This window comes from Mirounga leonina, unplaced genomic scaffold, assembly GCF_011800145.1.
Source record: "Mirounga leonina isolate KUSES-001 unplaced genomic scaffold, KU_Mleo_1.0 Mir_126, whole genome shotgun sequence".
In the NCBI taxonomy this organism is placed as follows: Eukaryota; Metazoa; Chordata; class Mammalia; order Carnivora; family Phocidae; genus Mirounga; species Mirounga leonina.
In genome coordinates this window covers 29,580,114-29,605,080 of record NW_023270314.1, presented here as the reverse complement: position 1 = coordinate 29,605,080, position 24,967 = coordinate 29,580,114, and the positions used below count along the sequence as shown (strand labels likewise).

Sequence of the window (24,967 nt, the reverse complement as noted above, 5' to 3'; positions counted from 1 at the left end):
GTTCACGTATTAAGCTATACATAAAAGGCACAATTTCATTACCTTTTCATATGCCATAATACAATACATTTAGCAATGCATAACACTAACAACCTCTATCCTAAGTGCATTGTAAAATACTGAGGCTATACAAGTTATGATCATTTCAGTAATTTATACTGTGAACTGGGGAAATTATCTTTGTAAATAGATTTTGATTCTTAGTCAAGCAATTTTAAGCATATGTATGATGCAACAAAAATAACTAACAGTACAAAAGTCTTAAATTGGACAGTCTTACTGATGCTGATAACAGCTAGAGGACAGTGACCTAATATTTTAACAACCTGGTAGCCTCTAAAATTAACTTGGTTGTAACAACATTTACAGTATGCCCAAAATTTGCTAGGGTGCTATTTTACACATTTGCTAAAGTTGGTCCCTATGGTAAAATTCCATTAAGTTGTATAAACATCAATTGAGCACCTAACTATGTGTAAAGGACTGTGCCAGGTACTATGCAAAACCAGGATGAGAATACTAAGCCCTGCTTTCAAAACTTACAGACACCACACTCATATGCAACACATATACACAAGCTATATGCTAATTACTACCGTAGACATTCCTAGTTTTTAAAATTCTTACATTTTGCTTTAGATTATTATCTGCCTTTAGATGACATATAATGTGGATATCATGAGGGAAAAAAACTGCAGCATGAAAATTTAAGGATGCTGTGACTCTTCAAGTAACCTACTGAAAGAGTCTAAAATCTCCTTTTGTTGTCAATACTAAAAATACACACCCTGTAAATAAATATTTCTATGTTAGTGAATTAGCACAATATTAAAACATTTATAAAGAAACTGTCTACTTAACACACTCTATACAACGTATGCTAATGAAGCAAACTTGTCACGTGGCTACAAAAACTTATGAAAATATAAAAATATGTTAAAATTATGGGGCACTGAAGAATGCATCTAGATTTAGAATTTTAAATGACATAAAATACTGATCTTAACAAGTACAGGTCATTATATTTTTATTTTTGGAAAATGACTTATAAATAGTTCACCTGAGTACATTTCTCATTACTTAAGTCACAATTCACCATATAGTTAATTAACTTATGTCTAAAGATAATCTTTTCCTGTATGATTTCATTTTCTTAAGAAGCAAAATACTTTATTTTCAGTAAAAAAAATTTTACATATGAAAGTCAAAGACAATAATTTCAGTAAAAATGAAAATCAACCACCATATCTTTTCTTGAGTTCTTCAACAGACTTATCCTTCAATCCTGATTTGTCTATGTGATTGAACAATATATGTGCAACTGAAAAAAGAGAAAAAATTCATTTTAATCTCCATTTTCTAAAAACTAAGTGAGACAAAAATTAAAGAGAGTAATCTGATAAAACTTTTTATATTTTAGAGCAATAACCATTAGGATTATTTATAAATTCTAATTCAGATATTTAAAAAGCTAATCTGAGAATATTATATAAGAATCTAATGTTTCTTACCAGAATATTTTCTAAAAAATTTCCCCTTTCTCAATAACATTAATCTTGCAGATTTAAAAACTTAACTCATTCCGTACTACCTTAAACATTTTGCCCTCTGTAACAAGTATCCTTTATTACTTAATATTTCAATTAACTCTTTTTCAAACTGAAACCATTTTATAAGAAAATTTTTTATCTACTACTGTAAATTGAAACTTAGTAATAACATCTACAAAATATTAGCTATACATTTTTATAATATCCAATAAACTATGTAACTATTAAAAATTAAAACAAAACTTCTCTGTAAATCATATAAAATCACCTTTCATACCACTGAATGGTCCACACTCAACACTTTGGAAAACTCTGTATAGTTCAAAATTAACACTGGCTACCGGTTGTTACTGATAAAAAAGGTAACAACAGCTAAGATTGATTGAATGCTTATTAGTTACACTCCAGGAACCATTCCAGGTGCTCCCTGTGTTTAGCTTAGCTGACAGTGGTGACCCAACCAAGACAGTAATGTTGGTAGGCCAGTCTAAAGAACCAACTCATATTCTTTGAGTATACTTGTACTTATCACATTACAGTAGCAAGAAATTCATTTACTCAATGCATTTACACTGACATGTTGTTATGCACTGTTCTACACCCTGAGACCTAGAGAACAAGGTATACAAAGTTCCTGCTCTCACGGAGCTTTCATTATTTCAGGGAGAGAGAAATAATAAACAAATACATGAAATATTTTCAGCTAGTTACATATTATGAAGAAAAATAAAGGAGGGGACGCCTGGGTGGCTCAGTTGGTTAAGCGACTGCCTTCGGCTCAGGTCATGATCCTGGAGTCCCAGGATCGAGTCCCGCATCAGGCTCCCTGCTCAGCAGGGGGTCTGCTTCTCCCTCTGCCCTCTTCCCTCTCATGCTCTCTGTCTCTCATTCTCTCTCAAATAAATAAATAAAATCTTTAAAAAAAAAAAAAAAAAGAAAGGAGGGTAAGAAGCCAAAGGGTGATAAAGGGAAGCGGACAGTTGTTTTGAGTAGGTCTGTTGAGTAAATAGTGTCTCTGAGGTGGCAACTCTAAGGTGGAAACTGAATGAAGTCAAGAAGCAGGCAAGGGGAAGATCTTCTAGGCTGTGGAAATGGCCAAATGCAAAGCACCTAAGGCCAAAATAAGTTTACCAGCTTGGTATATCAAAAAATATAAAGTCCGTGTGGTGGGGCAGAGTAATCAAAAAAAGTAGTAGTAGAGGTTAGAATAGTAGTAAGAGAAGCTAGTATTTTTCAGGGAACTTCAGGGACTGTTTTTGAGTAAAGATAAACAGAAACGTCTTTTAGCTTAAACCCTATTTAAAAATCTCATGTAAAATGATGTGTCCTCTTCTCTAAGTACAATGTAAAAAGTATTTTTCTTAGTGATTCAGACTCATTCAATGTCGCTGCTAGAAACATAAAGAAACAAGAAAAAGAGCCCGAGGTATGTTTAGTCCAGGAGATCTGTGAAAATGGTACCCAGAGTTTCTGCAATTTTTAAAACTAAAAACCTGGTACTCTTGTGTTCTAATAATTTTTCCTTTTCCTAAAACTAGAGTAAAGCCCAAAACTCTGAAGTAACTGAAGTTCCTGAATAATTTGATTTTATTTAAGGTTTCCCTAAACTGGCACTTCATGGGAAAAACTGAGATGCAGAAATAGATAAGGAAGAGAATTCTGCAAGCTCATCACCTGCCAATTGTCCCCTGACTCTACAATCCAGCTGCACCATACTTCTTTTAATTTTCTGAAGGCAATTTCCTCTTTCCTGCCTCAGAACTTCTGCATACATCATTACCCGGGTCTAAAACTCCTCCCCACCCCTTTCATCTAACTGACTCCTGCATGTCTCCATCACACACACACAAGGAAACGGGCTCTCACAGAATGGGGTGGACCTCCCCTGCACCCATGCCCAGTGACATGCGTCTGTGGTAGGTACCCTTTACGTGTCCCACCACAGCAAGCTCTCAACCATTACACTTTCATGCATTTTCAAGTAGAAGAGTCCAGACTATAAAGCCTAACTTTAAATCCTGGGTCTGGCTTCCTACCTAGGTGACCTTGGTCAGGTTCCTTACCTCTCTATGCCTCAGTTTCTGCCTCTGTAAAAGGGAATTGATAATCACACCTAAACCTCATAATGCTGTTGTCAGGATTAAAAGATCTGATTTTACTTAACTGTAATTCAATTTAACTTGTGATTAATTTAAATTTAATTGTATGTATCTTAGAGTAAATATTCAATAAATGTCCACTATTTTTGTTGACTAAATAAAGGAACGTCAGAATAAAGAGATCTGGAAAAGCTTTCTTCACAGACTTACTTTTTTTCTCAGGTTCTGACATAAACATCACTGCCATATCAAACCTTTTTAGTTCAGAAAGTTTTTGTAAGATTTCAAAGATGAGTGATGGTTCTTCTTTCCTGAAACAATCCAAATATAAAACAAATGATCAGTTAAAAGTAGCTCATGTAATTCTGTTTTTCTAATACAATATTTCCAATTATATATAAATAAGGTCATTTATCTTTTTTCCCTGGATGTGATCTACATTTTAAGTGCCCAAATGAAGAGATTTATCAAGTCAATTGAAGAAATTATAATTTTCTTTATTTTTTTAAATTTATTTTTTAATTAAAATTCAATTAACATATAGTGTATTAATAGTTTCAGAGGTAGAGTTCAGTGATTCATCAGTTGCATATAACACCCAGTGCTCATTACATCCCATAGCACAGACTTAATTAATCTGCTATCACATTTGTCACTTCTACACCTCCCTTTCGTTAAAAAAAGTTTTAAAGATCTTTTTCCTCCTACCTAATCATTTCCCTTTTTATTGCTTGCACTTGTCATCTCTTCACAACTTATACTAGAGAGCTAATTTTGCTTTACAGAAGGTAGTAATATGACATCAAGGAGAATGACTTTCCCAAATCACCAGAAATAGCATAACATTACAATATGCAGGTATAATGAAAAAAATTCCACTTACTCAATATAAAAGTCATGCAGAATTTTAATGATTTGGTTGAATACATCTGGATCTAGATTTTTCTGAAACAACTTAGGATACATGGATGGCTCAATTTGCTTGGAAAAGATACAAAGAGTTAGAAAATTACATCATGACAACATTCACATATCACAAATTATGTATCTAACAACTGCATAGGTGAATATAGGGAAGAGTAACTGCTATGCACTAGTCCTTACTGAATAATAATGGGGTCACAGTGCAATGTAACTGTGACAGAAGAATGGAAGTCAGAGTAACTCTAAGATAATCACTGTTCAAGGCAGAGAAAAATCTCATGAACAGAGAGATGTTCCCTGAGACAGGAACTTGAGAGAGCGCTCAAGGAGCAATAAAAATAACTAGATAGTTTAAAAAACAGAATGACATGAGATAATGTACTTAGAAGTAATTGGATATTAGAAAATTGTAAGGGATTATTCCTATAGTCACACTAGAAAAAGACAATGCTAAAATCCATTATTTGGTAAATTTCGTAAGATCTGGTCTTTTTTCTCGGGAGCAAATAAGAGCTCATTTTCAGGAGAATGATTGTCTAAATACTGCAAGCACAGTGCTTGGGGCACATGGAAGGCACTCAATGTATTTTAACTTCCTTCCCCATCTTGAAGAATGAAGAATTAAGTTTAAGTTATGATTTCTGAAATTAGAATAAGTTGTTTTAGACCACAGAACTTAACACAGACCTATTTCCAAAGGTTTCCTGGCTGCAAATATTTAAAACAGTCTGGCCGAGGTAATACATGCAGCAGGCAAGGAAGGGGTCTACAATCATATTATACAAAAAGCAGATACAGTGTCATTGCACAGTACTAGCGACAAAAAAAGTTCTTTGACCTTCTCCTTAAACTAGAACTACCAGCTTCCTCTTTCTTACCTTCAAATACTGATACAACATATCCGGAGAATTTTTCAGTTGTCTGAAATCAGACTCAAGCTGGAATGAGTTTGCAGGAACTGGAGGGAGAACAGTTGTGACAAACTGAGCAGGCGTCTTGTCTATCTCTACAGAATTCTTCTCACTGAAAGACTGACATACATCCTGTTTCAAGTTGACTGGAGGCCTGAAATATTTCAGAGGCATCAGTCAAACAATTAGAAAAGAACCAGAGACAGTTACAGCTTATATAAGGAAACATCAATGGTGATTTCTCAATTTCTGACTTTATTAATATAGTATTGTTAACTATTTATATTCTACATGTAGCAGATTCTCTCAGCTGATAAAAATATACCTGTATTTTTGCCAAGACAGATTATGCTTTTGCCAATTTTCACATGCTGGCTACGTAATGACTGTTCTCATCTGCTGGGCTAATGTAGCCTGGCCACCTTCCGAAGCACGCCATTTCTATACACTGCGTTACTACATCCTATCACATATACTCACAACTCAGCCTTTCAGAAATCTGAATTATCACAGTTTCAAGAGAGATAGCCCTAGACACCAAGAAATGCTTCCTCCTTTAAAAAAATCTGCCTGGTTAGCGTTTTCCCCAAATCACTAAATAATCACTATCACTTTAAATAAAACCACTCAAGTTCAACATTAAAAAAACTTTTAATAGGATTGCTGAGTGGCAATACAAGAATGCATGAATAAAGTTTCAACATCCCCAAATAAACCTAATTAATCTAGATCTTTTATATTCTCACCATCAAGCAAACACATGACTATTTTTTAAAATTCCACACATAATTTAAAGAGCCCACAAAAAATCTTAAATATTAATGGCTAGAATAATGATAACTAAATTCTACACTTTTTATGAAGTTTCCTTTTAAAAACTTTAAAAAGTGAAATGCATATACTGAAGTTCTAGAATAAAAATGCACAAAATCAATTTGTTCAAGATACTTTCTTACCTCTAAATTCCCCACGATGGTGTAGGAATAGTGATCATACCTTAAGCAAAACCTCTCTTAAGTACAAATAAAAATCTAGAATGTGAAGTTGGGCAGTTCAAAGAATTACGGTGATAAGCACAAACCAGAAGTCTCATCAGTAACACCAATTCTCTAGTGAATTATTACCATTCTCGAGGAGTATCAAGTAAGAGTATTTCCTCTGGGGCGCCTGGGTGGTGCAGTCAGTTAAGCATCCAGCTCTTGGTTTCGGCTCAGGTCATGATCTCAGGGTCATGAGATGAAGCTCCACATAGGGCTCCTGCTCAGCACAGAGCCTACAAAAGACTCCCTCTCCCTGTCCCTCTGCCTCTCCCCTCGCTCTCACTCCCCCACTCTCTAAAACAAATTAATAAATCTTTAAACAAAAAGAGTATTTCTTCTACTCACGGCAGGGCTGAGGTATCACTGATTTCTTCTACTTTCAATACTTTTGCTTTTGGAGTATCACTTGCGGGCAAAGGGCCACCCTGGCTTGAATTCTTCTTACTTGCAGGGCCTGCACTCGCTCTTCCGTTTGCCAGGTGAATAGGATTACTCTGTGCAGCAGCAGCAGCAGCGCTTTCTGGCACATCAATAGTCTGCATCAAATCACCAGTTTCTTCAATAACAACTTTCTTGAGCGGTTGCTAAAACAATTAAAACCAATTCTTCACATCAACGTATAAAGGTTTCCTATTTGAGGGTCACAAGTTGAAAGGCTGCCGTGTTCTTATAACTAATATCTGCTCCACATTTAGAGAATGTACTTAGATTTTAATTTCATAGACTAACAGCTGTAAGTCAGTTCAGTCTGATGGCTAGACAGACAGGAGTCATACTCTGAGAATACAAAGAATAAAAAGATGCAGAGCACCTAGCACGTGTAAGTGTGATTGGGAGAAGAAGAGATGTACGGATCCATAATTCCAAGGCAACGGGCAGCATGCCGTAAAAGGGGAAAGCACCACATGCCAAGGGAATACAGAGGAAGGAAGACAAACAGTGGCATCAGGGGAGTCGTCACAGAGAAGTACACACGAACGGCAATGTGGAAGGGCAAGCACGGTCAGTGGGAAGATGAGAAGTCCAAAGGGGCTAGAGCAAGGCGAGGAGTTGGGGGGACAAAGCCTGAAAGGCTGCTGCTTAAAGACAGCTTATAAAGGAATTGTGCGCCATGTCAAGGAGTTTGGACTTTATCCGAGAGGCAACAAAGCCAAGAAACATTATGGCCAAACCTACAGTGGGCTAACTGAAGGCAAGCAGAACAAGGTCAGACAATAACCAGTATCCTGTATGAAACAGAGTAACGTTAAAATCTAACTAGATTAAAACATAACAATAATAAACAAAAAACACCTAAGTAGATTTTCTAAATATGTAGCTGCTGGATAAAACCAGCCCAGGATTAAAGATTTGCCAAATATATTCACAAAGTTTCTAAGACGTGACCACAATGGTTTCTAATTTAACAAAATATAAATAGGATTCACTGTTTATTTCAATCATTACAAATGTCAAAAATGTTCAATTTCTTCTTAAGTTTACATATAGTATTCTATTTTTAACAAAAAAACTTTTCTTCAATTTATCCTAAGTGTTCATTCCAACTGTATGGTTGAACTTTAAATCAAAAAGTTGTAAACATAAAAACTGTAGACATATATATTAAACTCAATGTTAAATCCAGACATTCTATTAACATAGCTAAGACCTAACAGCAACAACCAAGTGTTACTGGATGAACAAACATAAATTTTAAAAGCTATTAGCAAAATTGTTAACAGAGTCCTAGTAGCAGTTCTATTTAAAGTACAATCATGTTAAGCTGAAGCCTTTGCCTTGCTGAGAACTCTCAACAACAACAGTTTTCTCTGAAGATATGGGCATGTCTTAGTGCTGCACAATGGACTATCATTTCTGACAGGCAATAATCATTGGATTAAATTAATACAGTCCCATTTAAAACCAAATCCCTTCACTGACAACAGATGTGTGAACATGATAATAATTTTAAAATTTCCTAATCAGTGGTCTCTATGAAGTGTAGACCAGCGGGTACTGGGAGCTGCTGAGGGCTACTGATGGTTGGGAGGGATGGGGGCGGGGGGAGGCAGTGACAGTATGCTGGTTAACAGGAATGAAACACAAAAGATATCACTACAGAAAGATTTAAGAAAATATGAAAGGTTGAACTAACCCTTTCTCAAAACTAAGACTTAGATGCATAACATTTTATTTAGCTCTACGTTATGGCCATTTCAAGAAAAGAGCCTCTCATGATAAAGCATGGGAATTTTATACCAGAAATCAAAACACATTTGCGTTAATTCTGTTATTTAGAATTTTTGCCTCCTTCTTCCACAGAACATAATTACTCTGTGTCTCATAGTGTCCTTAGAACTACCTATGAATTGATAAGATAAACATAGCTGAGCTTAGCTGACATTTATAAGGAACATGTTCCTCCCAGAAAACACCATCTCAGTTCCCCTCCAAGACTGCAGGCATCCCCATCTCCCAGAGGTCTCTGAGGCCACTGACAGAACTTCCAGAGAGAAGACCCCTTTGTCAGGGAGGGAAACAAAGGAAGGTGGTCATGGGCTGGCAGGCAGAACTCTTCCACAGGAGTGGAGAATGGGCTTTTTATTCTCACTCATTCTTCCTGTTCTCAATATCCAAAGAACCACCTCCTGCAGCCACGGAGGAGGGACACAGGGTTATCCTGGACACAGACGCCTGCCTGTCTGGAGTACACGACTTTATTCGTTTGTAATTACTTCCGATAATCCTCTAGGATGGAACCCCTTGCCGTTCCACACTGCAGACATGGGCAGTGACGTGTGGTGACAGTCATTTAACCTCCTGGCCTCTAGTCCCCCGAGCTGCAGGCGGCACCCAGTGGAAGGGCCAGAGTTTTCTGGCGCTGATGCTGCCCTCTGGGAACCTGGTGATAGGAAAGGTAGCAGGTGCTGATGCCTGCTTTTCTGGGGTTCAGCTGTTGTTGGTATTGGCTCTTTTGTCTGTCATATCAACATAGCTTCCACTTCTGCTCTGCAAGTCAGTATGGCGACAAGAAGATCCCCTTCCTTACCAGGACCATCCTGCCCGTGCTACTCCACGGGCCCCCCTTTATCACTATCCATGGGCTATGAGCCACCTCCACCTCCTGCACCTCAGGGGCCCCAGGGACCACATGCACCACCCCCACCTGCACCAGCTGATAAATGATGTGAGCAGTGTGAGATGACTTGTAAAGCACGTTCATCTTTTGTTGTTGTTGGGATTAAGTGCTAATTTTAGATCTAACCCCATATGAGATGCAAGGCTATTATTATAATAAAATCATAATCCCAAATAAAAATGGTACTAGAAATTAAAAAATAATTATTATAAAATGTAAAACTACCTAAAATTCCTTTAATATCAGAAAATATGTCAAAATATTTAAATTTATAGTGCTAAATTAAGTCACTGAAAAAGTTTTCCCAGAATTCTAAACAGCTGAATTTTCCCCATTTTTATTATGTCAATAATTATCCTAAGAGTGCTTTTTAAAGATTCTAAGAGGAGTTTATTAACTCAACAGTGTGCTTCCAACTCTTATTAATACAACACTGATATTTAAAAAGGAAGGAAAAAAATGAAAGAAAAGTGCTTCACTTACAGTTGACCCAAGATGAGATGGATTATCAATAGGTTTTATCACATTTTGCCTTTGTGTAGAATCGAGAAAAACGTCATCCCAGTGTCCTTTCTCAATTAAATCCTTGAAAATAAATTTGTAAGCATGACTACCAAAATACATTCTCAAGTTAATTATGTAACAGATAATGTGTTTCTGTTTTAGAAAATAAGACCATATTTTGGTGAAAAGATTACATTACCTTTTTAATTTTGGAAAGTTCAGTTACTGCTTGCTTATTCCCAGGTTCCAAAAGTAAAACAGTTTCAAAATCTAAAGTGAATTTTTAAGAAACAGAATAAATTAGTGAAAATATTGACAGAGTTCAAGCCATGATACATTTAGTTAATAACCCATGTTTCTCTCTAGAAACTTTACTCAGGACGCTAGGAAACAGGTGAGCAATAATAAGAGCTAAACATTGACTAAGTGCTCCTCTAGTTACTTTATGTGAATTCTCGTGTCACCCTCATTACAATCCCACTTTCCAGATGTTACAACTGAGGCCTAGAGGTCATCTTACTTATCAAAGCTCATACTATTAAAAAATGACAGGGTTACTCACCAAATGTAAGACAGAATCTAAGAGAATTCCATATAATGGAATATTATTCAGCCTTAAACCTTGAAGACATTATGCTAAGTTAAAGAAGCCAAACACAAAAGGACAAATACTGCATGATTCTACTTATATGGGTTACACCTAGAATAGTCAAATTCATTGAGACAGAAAGTACAGTGGTGGTTACCAGGGGCTGGAGAAGGGGGGAATGGGCAGTTCTTGTTAATGGGTAGATTTTCAGGACTGGGTGATGAAAAAGTTCTGAAGATGTATGGTGGTGATGGTCGCACAACAGTGTGAATGTACTTAATGCCACTGAAATGTACACTTAAAAAATGGTTAAGATGGGGGCGCCTGGGTGGCTCAGTCGGTTAAGCAGCTGCCTTCGGCTCAGGTCATGATCTCAGGGTCCTGGGATCAAGTCCCACATGGGGCTCCCTGCTGAGCAGGGACTCTGCTTCTCCCTCTCCTCCCAACTTGTGCTCTCTCTCGCTATCTGTCCCTCTCTCTCAAAGAAATAAAATCTTTAAAAAAAAAAAAAAAAGGTGAAGATGGCAAATTTTTATGTTATGTATATTTTACTATTTTTTTAAATGCATGAGCTTCAGCTGAAGCCAGGCTTAGAGAGAAACTGTCAGATTTAAATGTACATATCAGAAAAGAAGGAAGGCTTAAAATCAATTATCTAAGTATTGATGTCAAGATATCAGAAAAACATCAAATTAAACCTAAACAAAATTGGGGCGCTTGGGGGCTCAGGTCATGATCCTGGGATCCTGGGATCAAGCCCTTGTTGGGCTCCCTGCTCAGCAGGGAGTCTGCTTCTTCCTCTCCCTCTGCCCCCCACCCCCACTCATGCGCATGCGCGCGGCATGCTCTCTCTCTCTCTCTCTCTCTCTCAAATAAATAAAATCTTTTTTTTTTTTTTTAAAGATTTTATTTATTTATTTTGACAGAGAGAGAGAGAGACAGTGAGAGAGGGAACACAAGCAGCAGGAGAGGGAGAAGCAGGCTTCCTGCTGAGCAGGGAGCCCGATGCGGGGCTCGAGCCCAGGACCCAGGGATCATGACCTAAACCGAAGGCAGACGTTTAACAACTGAGCCACCCAATAAAATCTTTAAAACAAAATAAACCTCAACAAAATTGAAGGAAAGGAATAAAGAGCAGAAATAAATGAAACAGAAAACACCCACAATAAAACCAAGCTGGTTCTTCAAAAGGACTAATAGAACGAATACTTAAAAGATAGATCCTGGAAAAATAAAATAACTAGTAGCAACACTGCTACTAGTTATTTATAAAAAGGAGCATCACTGCAGATCTCACGTTATCCTCTAACCTTTAACGGCTGATTCCCTTTCTTTTTATTTTTGCCTTTTCCTTCTCACCTATAATTCAAATTATTCATTAACTTTGATTGGCAATTAGCCAGGTCAGACTGTACACTATTAAAGTAAAAGATAATCTGGTCGGGCGCCTGGGTGGCTCAGTTGGTTAAGCGACTGCCTTCGGCTCAGGTCATGATCCTGGAGTCCCTGGATCGAGTCCCGCATCGGGCTCCCTGCTCGGCAGGGAGTCTGCTTCTCCCTCTGACCCTCCCCCCTCTCATGTGCTTGCTCTCTCTCAAATAAATAAATAAAATCTTTAAAAAAAAAAAAAAAAGATAATCTGGTCCAGTATGGAAGCTGCATTCCTTCAAATCTGCAAACTATTCACGATCTGAACTGTGAAAGAAAATTTACTTCTCTAAGTTCTGTATCCTTGAACAACAGAAAAGCTACATAAATCTCTGTGTCTGTAACTTAGGAGTCTCATAAGGACAAGTGAGTGATAGTTGTTTTAAAAATAGTCGTACCTTGTTTGGCCTCATTTAACTTTCCCAAAAATGTTCTTGCCGTTCCTCTTCTGGCAAAAGCTTTAGAGTATGAGCCATCTAATAAAATAGCTTGTGTGCAGTCTTTTTCGGCTTCTTCGTATCTATTTAATATGACAAAATTACCAACTGGAAAATGCAGCTTATAGATAAACTTCACATACACGGAGTTTCTAACGTAAAACGCAGGCATATTATTTTAATTAAAAACTCCCAAATCTGTCTTTGAGGGGAAAGACTATTTTTTTTTTTAATTGTTCACTCACCAAATCTTGGAAACATCTAGGAAGGAGTGAAAAGGTACGAGGTTAAAAGAAAGTCAGGAAGAGTGTGCTGGAAGAATGTAAGAAATGATGGCAAAATACAAGCAGAGCAGACAAAAGAATACCACGTGCTGGCAGCCCACTTCCCCCTCAACATTCAAAACACAAGGGTACTACATTGACAATTAAAACTGGCATTAATTTTCTAATATTTACCCACCTAAGGATCACCTAAGGTATACATCACCTAAGGAAAACCAACCTACGCAAAACTTAGGACGCGTTATATGTGTGATGGCATATCATCTAATGTTTTCATAAATTCTACTCAACCATGCAACCAGCCATCAATTCAGTCAGACTGGGTAGTGCTCTAAAAAACAAAAAGTTAAAGAGAGCTAAACAAAACAAAACAAAACAAAAACCAAACAAAAAAACTGAAGACCCTCCTATATGTCAAAATGACATTAATGAATTACTGTAAATTTATTTGGCATGATAATGGTATTACAGTTATGTACAAAAGATCCTTTAGGGACAAGATGTCATCATGTCCTAATTTGCTTTGTAACAATTCAGATGGGAAAAAAGCTAACTAAATATAATGACAAATGTATGGCTTGTTAAAACTAGATGATTTGGTACATGGGATTTATTATATTACTTTCATGAAAGCCATAAAAGTTTCATAATAAAAAATTCCAAAAAAAGAGACTCTCCCGTGATTACATTCTCCCCAAAGCCTAAAATGAATGCCATTCTACCCTCAAAACAAGACCTCTTAAGAACAAATCAAAATTTCTAATGAAACATCTTTTAATTCTTTAATTCACTTTTCAATGAAATTATGTCTGTCTGTACAAGTGTGTGTGCCCACGCCCCACTAACAGATTTTCTATTTTGCTGATTGTATCATTCTCTCATTCCAGACACATGCATGCCCTCCTCCCCCCGCCCCAGTTTTCAGGGTAAAGTACTTTAAGGAACACAAAGTCAAGGGCTTGCCTGACTCTCCAGCCTTATCTCTACCACTGTACCCTGTGTAACAGCCATAATATGGGCCACTTGCCCTTTCCAGAAGTTACATCAACTTTTCCACTCTTGTGCCTTTAAGCCTATACTGGGATACTCAACCTGTTTTTCAGCTCACTTACTCTAACCAAAATAATGTATCTCTATTGTGTCTGTTAGTTTAAATGAGAATAAATATGCAAACAAAATTTACTCCTGTGACAGGAGTTCCTAACCTGAGGGCCTTTGAGAGATCTGAAAAGTTGGATGGGAAAAATATTACTCACTCCTTATTTTCACTAACTCTTAAATGGGATTTGGCTTTTCTATTATAACTGCAGACAAGAAAACCACAGTAGCAAAAGCAATAGCTAGGACTTCGCCCCAATAAGTATCATTGATATTTTCATATCACAACTGTTACAGATATCTCAAAATATTAATTATGTTCACCACTATTTCAGAATTATAGTAGTAATGAAACCTGCTATTTGTTTGTATGTGATCATAGCATCCCGGTCTATAAATGCTCCTAGAACCTAACTGGCCAACTATTAGGCAACTAACTCTGCCCCTAGTAGTCATTCAGATACCAAAGAGCAAAGTCATATGTCACCACACTGGTAACATAATCATCTGTGTTACTTTTCTTACTTCCTATCCACACTTATTAGTTCATCAGTATGTGGAAGAAGATGTCACAGATCAGCCCAAATTTAAATTTTCATATTATGTCTTCAAAGCAAATTTTTAGCTTTAAATCTACCTGTATTTTAAATGTAGCTTCTCATTTTGTTGTGTCAATAAAAAAGTATATATACCACTGTGTCACAAATTGTAGTATCTTAAAAACTATATTTCAATATAATTGGCTCCTCTGTAGTCTCAAATGTATAATTATGCATTCAAAGATATCCTGAGAAAGGTTCCCCATGCAGCCAAATGGATCCACAGCACCAAAAAAAGTTCAGAATCCCTATTCTAAGTATTCAGGGTTTTTTCTTAAATTCTGTCACTAGTATATAAAATATTATTACAAGAGATGTAAAGAACTGTGAGACAGTTTCTGCGAGCAGATATATCCAGCTGATTGTTCAACTTGGAACCCTTGAGTGCATCCAGAAACAGCTGTTAGTATACCACAGGACCAAGTCTTAGCTGTATATATAATCAATCAGCCGATCTCAATGGCAACAATTCTCTTTTGTTATGTATGGATATGCATATATAAAACACTGCCAGATAAGAATTTGCCCAAAAGGTTCTGAGGTTAAAAATAATTTTTAAATCACTAATTCAGAGTAACATGCATTAAACAATTAATGAAATGTTAAATTGTGTAATGCCACACTATTACAAGTGGGAAAATAATAACAAGAGCTAACACTTACTGAATATGTACTGATACACACTCAGTTTCTCTCTCATTTAAATTTAATGCTCATGAGTAAATAAATTATATTTTATTATTTATCTAACATGCCAATTTATGGTAAATTTCATTTTCATCCTGAAAAGCATTAAATAGAACCAATACTTACTTCTGAATCCTCAGATAGGCCATCGCTCTGTTACCTGGAAGAAGGGCATTAGTGCCATCTGCTGCTATCCCCCGAGTATAGCATTCAATTGCTCTTTCGTATTTCCCCTCTTTGAAAAATCCATTCCCCTATCATTTTGGAGAGAAGTATAAAGAAGAATGACAAAATATGCAAAAAATTAGCTGAATTCAAATCTTAAGTAAACACTACAAGAATACTCATCAACACTGTATCAGTAATGAAAGTATATTTTAATGTTAAAAATTTAGTCCATGATACATGTTCTAGAATCTGTTAGTTTAGGTTGTTTTTTGTAATGGCATTATTCTCTTTTCAGTACTAAAAAGAAAAAAATGTATACTACTATACTACTTTTTACCATTAATCATTATTCTACTAATTAAATATTACACAAAGCTTAAATCTAAAAACACACTTCAATAAATAGAGGCCCAAATATTATACTCCTTAGTTGTATTGGAAGCTGTACAATAGAATTTCATTAACTCAAATAATTTTTGTGAAAGAACAGAGTACCAGAATTGTACAACTCATTCTTTGGTAATACTAACATGCCTAAAACACAGGATAAATCAAACCATATTGGAATGTGTACCAGATTTCACTGTAATATTTATTTATAATCAGTCAGGTTTATCACAGTCAGTATCATTCTGTAAGTACTTATCATTCCGTAAGTATTTTTCCAAGAAAAGCTACAAATATGTTAAACTAAATCTCAACTCAGGATTTCTAAAGGAATTTTGACCAGAAAACAGTCCAGTGTGAATTAATGAAAAAAAAATTCTATGTAAGAATGAATTGTAACTTATTTCTATGTTAAATTTATAACCATCTATATGTAAATATGTTAAAATCCTCAAAAGTAACTTCTTCCCTAAACTATACTATTTTTTTAAATTATGTATTAAATCATCAATTACTCAAATTTTGAATTAGTAACCTCCAGGGGTTTTTTAGTATAATTTTCAGTTCCTACTGAAGAATTTTAATATTAGAGAAGACAGAAAGAGACACAAGAAATGAAGAGTAAACTCAGCAAAACATATGTATGTTGAAATCCCTCTGGATTACCAGATCTTTCTCTGAAATGGCCTGCTGCTTATTCTTTTGCTCTTCAATTTGTTTTTTCTCTCCTTCAGTTGATTTAATCATTGTATCAGCTCCCTTTGGATATGAATTTTCTTTGGATGTTAAAGCCTAGGAGACACAGTAGTCAGCTAAAATAAAACAAGTAACGCAAGATGCATATACATTTGACTTTAAAATACTAAATCATTCAAATGTATTAGAACTTGTCACATTTCAAATTAATATTGAAATAATAGTTTTTACGCTAATCAAAGTCTAATTCAAATTAAAAAACAAAATAGTGGATTTAATATACATCTTATTCCAATTAAAATAAGCCATATCCACTAATGGTAGTTGTTCATTTATTTATTCAAGAAATATTTATTGAATTTTTACACAGGCCAGGCACCATTCTAGTAACTATTTTCAAAAATAAACAGATAATTAAGACCACATCACCAAATTTCTCAGATTTAATATTGTCATTATTTAATCTCAGACAAAATACAAAAATATGTAACATAATTCACCATTATATAAGCGAGTTGATGAATTTATCAGCAGATTATGTGCAATAAGTAATGGCAATACTTAAAAGCAGATTTTCCCCAAACATTGTCACTTTTTTCTCAAAGTTTCAACAGATGGCACAATACTTGTAACTGATTCAACAGCAACATGAAAGGAATATGTAACATCATTTGACAGCAAATTTTATAGCTAAGTAACAACTTTTTCTCACTGTTAAGTAATTAGTATTGCTTTTGCTAAAATATAAACTATGAGGATGGAGCAACTTAAAATTACAAAATCAAACTTACTTACTTTTACTTACAAAAGTAAAAGTTTAGTACAGAAATCAAAGCACAAGCCAAAAAAGAAAAATCAGTGGGATAAAGAGAAATAATTCTATCATCTGGGAAAAAATAAAGCAGCAGGAGTTCACAGACCTCAGATGACTTTTTTTTCTTTTAAGACTTTAAGTAATCTCTACACCCAATGTGGGGCTCGAACTCACAACCCCAAGATCAAGAGTTGCATGTTCTACTGACTGAGCCAGCCACGTGCCCCTCAGATGACTTTTTTAAGATGATGACTCCTAAGGATCTTTAAATACCATTCATTCTACTTCCTCTGGCTTGCAAATCTGTTTAATAAAACTATACAGTACAAAGAACTAAAATTAGAAAAAGTCTGTATTAAGTAATCTACAGTACAAAGACTATGCAAAAACTTTTACTTCATCAAATAAAGGTAAGTAATGCACTTAATTTAAGTAACTATGATTTACCTGATTAATTTTCCTGAGTTCATTCGTTGCTTCGAAGTTATTTGGTTCCAGTTCTAATACTTGTTCATAATCTGGGTAAGCGAGAAGATTAATATTAAAAGATAGGATATTTTTAAAATTCTGTAAAACAATAATCATCTGCTACCTGTGACAAACAGGCAAGTGTCCTGCAGCAAAATTAAGAGAAATAAGAAATACCAACCAACAGCAGGCTACTGGACTTTCTCCATTCTCCCCCAGGACAAACAAAACCCTGACAGGATCCCACAACAAATCATGTTCTTCCACCAGCCCCAGGAAGGATACTTGCTATCATTAAGTTGTACATCATAAAACCAAGAGGCAGCAGAATCCCAGCTTATCAACTTTATTCAGATTTTGTAATTTACAGTACACAAACCTATTTTAGAGAATAATAAAAGGCTTAGATTTTACAAATAAAGAAAAACGTGTTAAGAACTTTATGTACAGTGCTTCTGCCTCAAATTATCCAACAAGGTGTTTTAATCCCTATCTTACAGGCAAGAAACTGAAAATCATAGGAGATCCTTCCATAACCTTCCCTTTGGTCACACAGCTAATACACGGTGGAATAAGAATTTGAACCAAAGTGAAATTGGTGGCAAATAATGCATTCTTTCCCAAAGTATCAAGATACTTTTAAATAGCAAAAGTGAGCTTATTAAAATACAGAAAGCTCTCTGAAGGTAAGAACGGTGATTGTCCAGTATTCTTTGTAAAGCATCTGTCAAATTAAACAAAGAATTTTTTAGATACTAGGGCCTGGAAAATAATACCTTTTTTGGCATCCTCTAATTTTTGCAAAGCAAATCGAGCAGCACCTCGTCTTGCATAAGCCTTTGTATAACTTCTATTCAAGGCAATTGCTAAATTACAATCAGACTCAGCAACAGCAAATCTGCAATTTAAAAAAATTAAGGTTAATAAAATTCATGTGTTAAACCAAAACTTCAAAATTTGTTTCTGAAACCCCCAAGAAGGGGATTTAGTTCCCAATCAAAGGTGTGTTACCCACCTTCTTTTATTTACTTAAGGCTACTGAAAAACAGTAATTCGTGATGGTGAGATGTAAGTAATGTTCCCTTTAAAGCAAGGAACGAGAATGTCCACTATCACTGCTTTTTGTCATTATTGTACTAGAGGTCCTGACTAATGCAGTTTCATAAGGAAGAAAAACAGATAAAAAGACTGGAAAGGAAGGAATAACACTGACATTCTCAGATGATATGATGGTCTACCTAAAAAACTCAAAACCATCTAGAGAAACTGTTAGAAATAGTGAAAGTTTGCCAAGTGGCTGCTTTACTAGAGATAAGCAACAAAAACAGAAATAAATCTAACAGAAGATATTTAAAGACCCATACACAGAAAATTTGAAGACCGTCTTCAAAAACATTAAAGACTTAAGTGGAGATACAGCATATTCATGATCTATAAGTCACAAAACGTAGCAATATAATTCTCCCCAAACTGAGCTATGAATCCAAAGCAATTGTAATCAAAACCCCAACATAATTTTTCAAGGAATTTGACAAGATGATTCCAATATTTACACTGATAAGCAAAAGTCCAAGAATACCCAAGACATTCCTAAAAAATAAGGTAAAAAAACATGCCCAGTGTCAAATATCAAGACTTGTAATTATGGGGCGCCTGGGTGGCTCAGTTAGTTAAGCGACTGCCTTCGGCTCAGGTCATGATCCTGGAGTCCCGGGATCGAGTCCCGCATCGGGCTCCCTGCTCGGCAGGGAGTCTGCTTCTCCCTCTGACCCTCCCCCTTCTCATGTACTCGCTCTCTCTCATTCTCTCTCTCTCAAATAAAAATAAATAAATAAATCTTAAAAAAAAAAAAGACTTGTAATTATAATGCTATAGCAATTAAAGATAGTATGGAATGGGCAGAGGGATAAGCAACAGATCAATTGGAGAACAGAGTGATAAAAAAGAGATCAGTGCAAATTTGATATAGAACAATGGTGGCATTGCAAATCCATGGGAAAAGCATGGATATTCAATAAATAAGACTGGGGGGCCCCTGGGTGGCTCTGTCGTTAAGCGTCTGCCTTTAGCTCAGGTCATGATCCCAGGATCCTGGGACCCCTGCTTGTGCTTTCTCTGTCTCTCTGTCTCTGACAAATAAATAAATAAAATCTTTTTTTTTTTTTTAAGAAAAAAAAAAGATATTTCTTGAATGTTAACATTTTTAACTGTTAAATTATTATTTGGAAATATAAATTATATGGGTATCTGAGTTTTTACTATTTAAATGACATATTTAAGTCTTTGAAACTTATTAATATCTTGACAAATTACAATATTTACATTCTGTAATATACCTACAATTTAGTATGTGTAAGTTATGGAAAATAATTTTAAATAAACCCACATGCACCCACCATGCAACTTAGGAAGTAGAACATTACTATTATTTTTGAAGCTACCTTGATACTCCTTTCCATAGCCTGACCCTTGCTTCTCTCCCAGTTAGCCACTGTTTTAAGTTGCATATTATTCTTTTGGTTTAAAAAAATTCATCGTATATGTATATATTCCTATGTAGTATATTGTATGACTGCTTATTTTTGAGCTTTAGGAGTGTATTACACTGAATATAATTTTCTATGGCTTGCCAGTTCTCTGAATATTATATTGCTAAGATTTGTTCATGTTTTGCATGTAGCTGTAGATTTTTCATTTTCAGTTATATGTAATTCTTTTCTAGGAATATACTATTCTGTATCCATTCTCCTGTTGGCTGGATTATTGGTCTCCTTTCTTTCTTTCCTTCCTTTCCTTCCCCTTCTCCCCCTCCCCTCCTTTCTCCTAGGGACTCCCACACTTCTTTTCTTCCTTATTTAAAGCAGTGATGGGGCGCCTGGGTGGCTCAGTCGTTAAGCGTCTGCCTTCGGCTCAGGTCACGATCCCAGAGTCCTGGGATCGAGCCCCGCATCGGGCTCCCTGCTCAGCGGGAGGCCTGCTTCTCCCTCTCCCACTCCCCCTGCTTGTGTTCCCTCTCTCGCTGTCTCTCTCTCTCTCTCTCTGTCAAATAAATAAATAAATAAAATCTTTAAAAAAAAAAAAAGGCAGTGATACTGTCAAGATTTTTCTGTGTGTCTTGGGGCTGGGTCACAGGATATATGTGCAACTTTACATGGTGACGACCAATTGTATAAGTAGTCAAAGGTGGTTGTATAAGTTTATATTCCCATTAGGAGCATGTAAGAAGCTTGCTCCATTGTCTTTACCAACACTGGTAGAATCCTAGTGGATGTAAAATGGTAATTCATTGTGGTCTTAATTTGCATTTCCACGATTGCTAATGAGGTTGAACATCGTCTTATATATTCATTCACCACTTGTATTTTTTTTTTTCCTGTGAATTGCCTGTTTTGTCTTTTGGCCATTTTTCTGTTAGGCTATTTTTCTGTTGATTTTTAAAAATTCTTTATTCTGGATACTAAATCCTTCAGTGTTTATTTATAATAATTATTTTCTTCCAATTTGCAGCTTTGCTTTTTTTCTTTCTCTGTGAAGTCTCAATGAACAGAAATTCTTAATTTTAATATATTTCAATTTATTGATTTTTTTTAAAGGCTAGCACTTCCAAAAATATGATTTGTTAAAAAAAAATAGTTTCCTTTCCTGAGCTCATTATAGTCTTCTATATTTCCTAAAAGTTTTTATGTTTTACTTTTCACGTTTAAGTCTTTACATATGCTTAAGGTAGAATTCAAATTTCATATCTTTTCATGTGAATATTTCAATCATTTCAGTCTTATTTTTTATTTTATGTTTTTTATTTTTTAAAGATTTTATTTATTTGACAGAGACACAGTGGGATGTGGGACTCAATCACAGGACCCTGGGATCATGACCTGAGCCAAAGGCAGACGCTTAACCAGCTGAGCCACCTAGGCATCCCTCAAGAAATATCTTGATGGTATTTGTCTTTGTTTAAATTCTTATGATAAGTCCATTCTCTGCTTATGATAAGACCGTAACACATTCATGTTCTTCAACATTAAATATGTATTTAAAGGGTCAGTATGACTTAAAGATAAACAAAGATTAGAACACATTTTAAGTTTATTATAATGAAAGGTCTCTAGGTTAAAGAGTGGATAAATGATTTTTCAAAATAAGGAAATTAATTTCTAAAAAGTTTTACCCAGCTAACTTTCCTTTCTTTTGTGAATTAGGTAAAGAACATAATCACTCAAATTTTTATTGGAGGATACATCTTCGTAATGTAAACTACAGGAGCATGGTCTGAGTATCTGAAACCATTTAAACCATTTAAAATTGTTTGAATAAAATAACTCAATAAAAAGAAGTGAGCCAGGGGCACCTGGGTGGCTCAGTCGTTAAGTGTCTGCCTTCGGCTCAGGTCATGGTCCCATGGTCCTGGGATCGAGCCCCGCATCGGGCTCCCTGCTCCGCAGGAAGCCTGCTTCTCCCTCTCCCACTCCCCCTCCTTGTGTTCCCTCTCTCGCTGTGTCTCTGTCAAATAAATAAATAAAATCTATTTAAAAAAAAAAAAATGAGCTGTAAGAATTTACAGTTGAAAAGAAATGTAGTATGTGTTTAATCTTTCACAGATACTTTAACATGAAAGATTTTTTTATTCAAATTTCTTTTATTAAGATAAATTTTCTAGAGCAGTTTTAGGCTCATAGCAGTACTGAGGGGAAGGTACAGATATTTCTCATCTGTATACTCCCTGCCTCCACACATGCATAGTTACCATTATCAATATCCCACATGAGTGGTACATTTGTACAAGGGATGGACCCATACTGGCACATCATTATCACCCAAAGTCCATAGCTTACATTACAGTTTATTCTTGGTGTTGGATATTCTATGGGTTTGAGAAAGTATAAAATGGCATGTATCTATCATTACATTATTATAGAATGTTTTCATTGCCCTAAAAATCTGTCTATTCATTCCTCCACCACCCTCAACCCCTGACAACCACTCATCTTTTTACTGTCTCCACCATTTTGCCTTTTCCAGAATATCATAGAGTTGAAATCATGAAATCATACAGTATATAGATTTTTCAGATTAGCTTCCTTCACACAGATATATGCATCTAAGGGGGGAGCTAAGATGGCGGCACACTAGGAGGACCCCAGGCTTGCCTCATCCCTCCAACTCAGCTAGATAAATATCAAATCATTCTGAATAGCCAAGAAATCGACCTGAGGACTGAAAGAACAAACTGTACAACTAGAGGGAGAGAAGAGGCCACATCGAGGAAGGCAGGAGGTGTAGAGATGTGGTTTGGGTGCTATGGAGCGGAGGGAGCCCTGATGGAGGAGAAAGGTGAGAGTAGAGTACTCGGGGATATGCACAAAGAGAGCACGACCCCAAAGCCACTGGCTTCGAAAACGAGAGGAGCTGATTTTCATGAGTTTTTGCAGCCAGCTGGGCTCAAAGCCTGGAGTTTTAGAGGTCGGGCTTGGCTGGGATAGAGCCCTGAGGGCGCTGCCCTACTCCTAGAAAGAAGACAGGCAAACTACCGGGGGCAGGAGGTGCGATCTGAGGTTCACCTATGGCACATGGGGAGAGACCGTTTGTGCTTCTTGGAGTGCATACGAGAGGTGGCATTCACAGAGACGTCTCTCAAGGGACAAAAGAGCCAAGAGGCACCATTTCCCCCCTCCCCCAACCCTCAGCAGAGGCGCAGAGACCCCTGCTGAGGGCGGCTAACCCGGACACTGGCTTAGCCAGCTTGGCTCCAAATCCCACGCCCCTGCGCTGACTACCCTTCTTGGTCAAAGCTGCATTCGTCCCAGTGCAGTGAGACCCTCCCCCAGAAGACCAGCGCAGGCCCTTGCCACAGCATGTCCCTAAAGTTTGGAGTTTTAAAAGTCAGCAAGCTTGGCTGGGACAGAACGCAAAGTACACTGCACTGCTCCAGGCAGGCGAGCAACCTGGAGACAGACAGCGGGAAAAGAGCGACCTGAAAAACGCCTGGCAAACTGTCTGCTCTTCTGGAAGTGCTTCCCTGAGAGCAGCAAGTACGGAGACCCCACTCCGGGGGAAAAAGGAGCCATTTTCCTCCCCCGCACCCGGCCCCCCTTAGCATAAACCAACTTCAGTAAACAGCACAGCACCAATACTGGCTGCCTAGCCTGCTTACCCCAAGTCCCAGCCCCCCGCGCTCCACCGGTACAGCTGCTCTCAGGCAAGCGTGCCCAAGTCCCAGCGCGGCAGACCCCGTCCCCAGAAGACCAGCAGAAACCGCCACACGCACGGCTCCTGACCAGAGAGTTCCACCAGGCTTCGGTTCTAGTGGAAGTAGCAGCAGCAGGTCTCACTGAACAAGCAGACCAGAGCACACCGAGTTAAAACTCAGCACACTGTGGCCAAGGCTCAAACGCTGCCCACGGCAGGCAAGGAGAGCCCCTGCAGACGACCGACCTGAGGGACAGAGCGGCCGAACCACAGCAGCACGGTGCGCGCGGCACACACCAGACACGCCCCGAGCGCCCCGCCCCGGACACGATCTGACCTCTTCTCCATAAAGCCATTACTCTCAGGAGCAAGACACAGAACAGGCTTTTCTAACACACAGAACACAGTGACTTAGACAAAATGCCAACACAGGAATTCATCCCAGAAGAGAACAAGAAAAGGTCATGGCCAGAGATTTCCTCGAAAAAGATATATAAGTATCATGCCTGATGTAGAATATAAAGCAACAATCAAGGATACTTGCTGGGCTTGAGAAAAGTATAGAAGACATCAGGGAGAACCTTACCACAGAGATAAAAGAGTTAAAAAACAATCAGAATGAAAAATGCAATAACTGAGATTCGAAACAGACTGGATGTAATGACCCCAAAGATGGAAGAAGCAGAGGAACAACTAAGTGATACAGAAGAGAGAATAATGGAAAATAATGAAGCTGAACAAAAGAAAGAAAAATTATGGATCACAAGAATAGACTTAGGGAACTCAGTGACTCCATCACACATAATAACATTCGTATCATAGGAGTCCCAGATGAAGAAAAGAGAGAAAAGGAGGCAGAAGATTTGAGTAAATAATCACTGAAAACTTCCCTAATCTGGGGAAGGAAACAGACATCTGAATCCAGGAGGCACAGAGAACTCCCATCAAAATCAACAGAAACAGGCCAACACCAAGACATA

At 36.9% G+C, this 24,967-nt stretch overlaps 1 protein-coding gene across 2 annotated transcripts in view; it reads right to left on the bottom strand.

Moving 5' to 3' along the window:
• Nucleotides 1-1,010: 1,010 nt before the first annotated feature.
• The window catches only part of RPAP3 (RNA polymerase II associated protein 3), a 38,372-nt gene continuing 14,415 nt past the window's right edge, over nt 1,011-24,967 (bottom strand). Inside the window, exons 6-17 of one of the 2 annotated variants that reach the window (XM_035002806.1) lie at nt 18,578-18,699; nt 17,781-17,851; nt 16,490-16,615; nt 15,395-15,522; nt 12,562-12,683; nt 10,346-10,416; nt 10,126-10,227; nt 6,870-7,108; nt 5,452-5,638; nt 4,533-4,630; nt 3,860-3,960; nt 1,011-1,321 (exon numbers count right to left, since the gene is read on the bottom strand). In XM_035002806.1, the coding sequence (XP_034858697.1) occupies nt 1,236-1,321; nt 3,860-3,960; nt 4,533-4,630; nt 5,452-5,638; nt 6,870-7,108; nt 10,126-10,227; nt 10,346-10,416; nt 12,562-12,683; nt 15,395-15,522; nt 16,490-16,615; nt 17,781-17,851; nt 18,578-18,699 (1,453 nt within the window). In that variant the 3' untranslated portion in view covers nt 1,011-1,235. The remainder of the gene's footprint in view (nt 1,322-3,859; nt 3,961-4,532; nt 4,631-5,451; nt 5,639-6,869; nt 7,109-10,125; nt 10,228-10,345; nt 10,417-12,561; nt 12,684-15,394; nt 15,523-16,489; nt 16,616-17,780; nt 17,852-18,577; nt 18,700-24,967) is intronic. The other variant, XM_035002807.1, reaches the window with a different exon arrangement.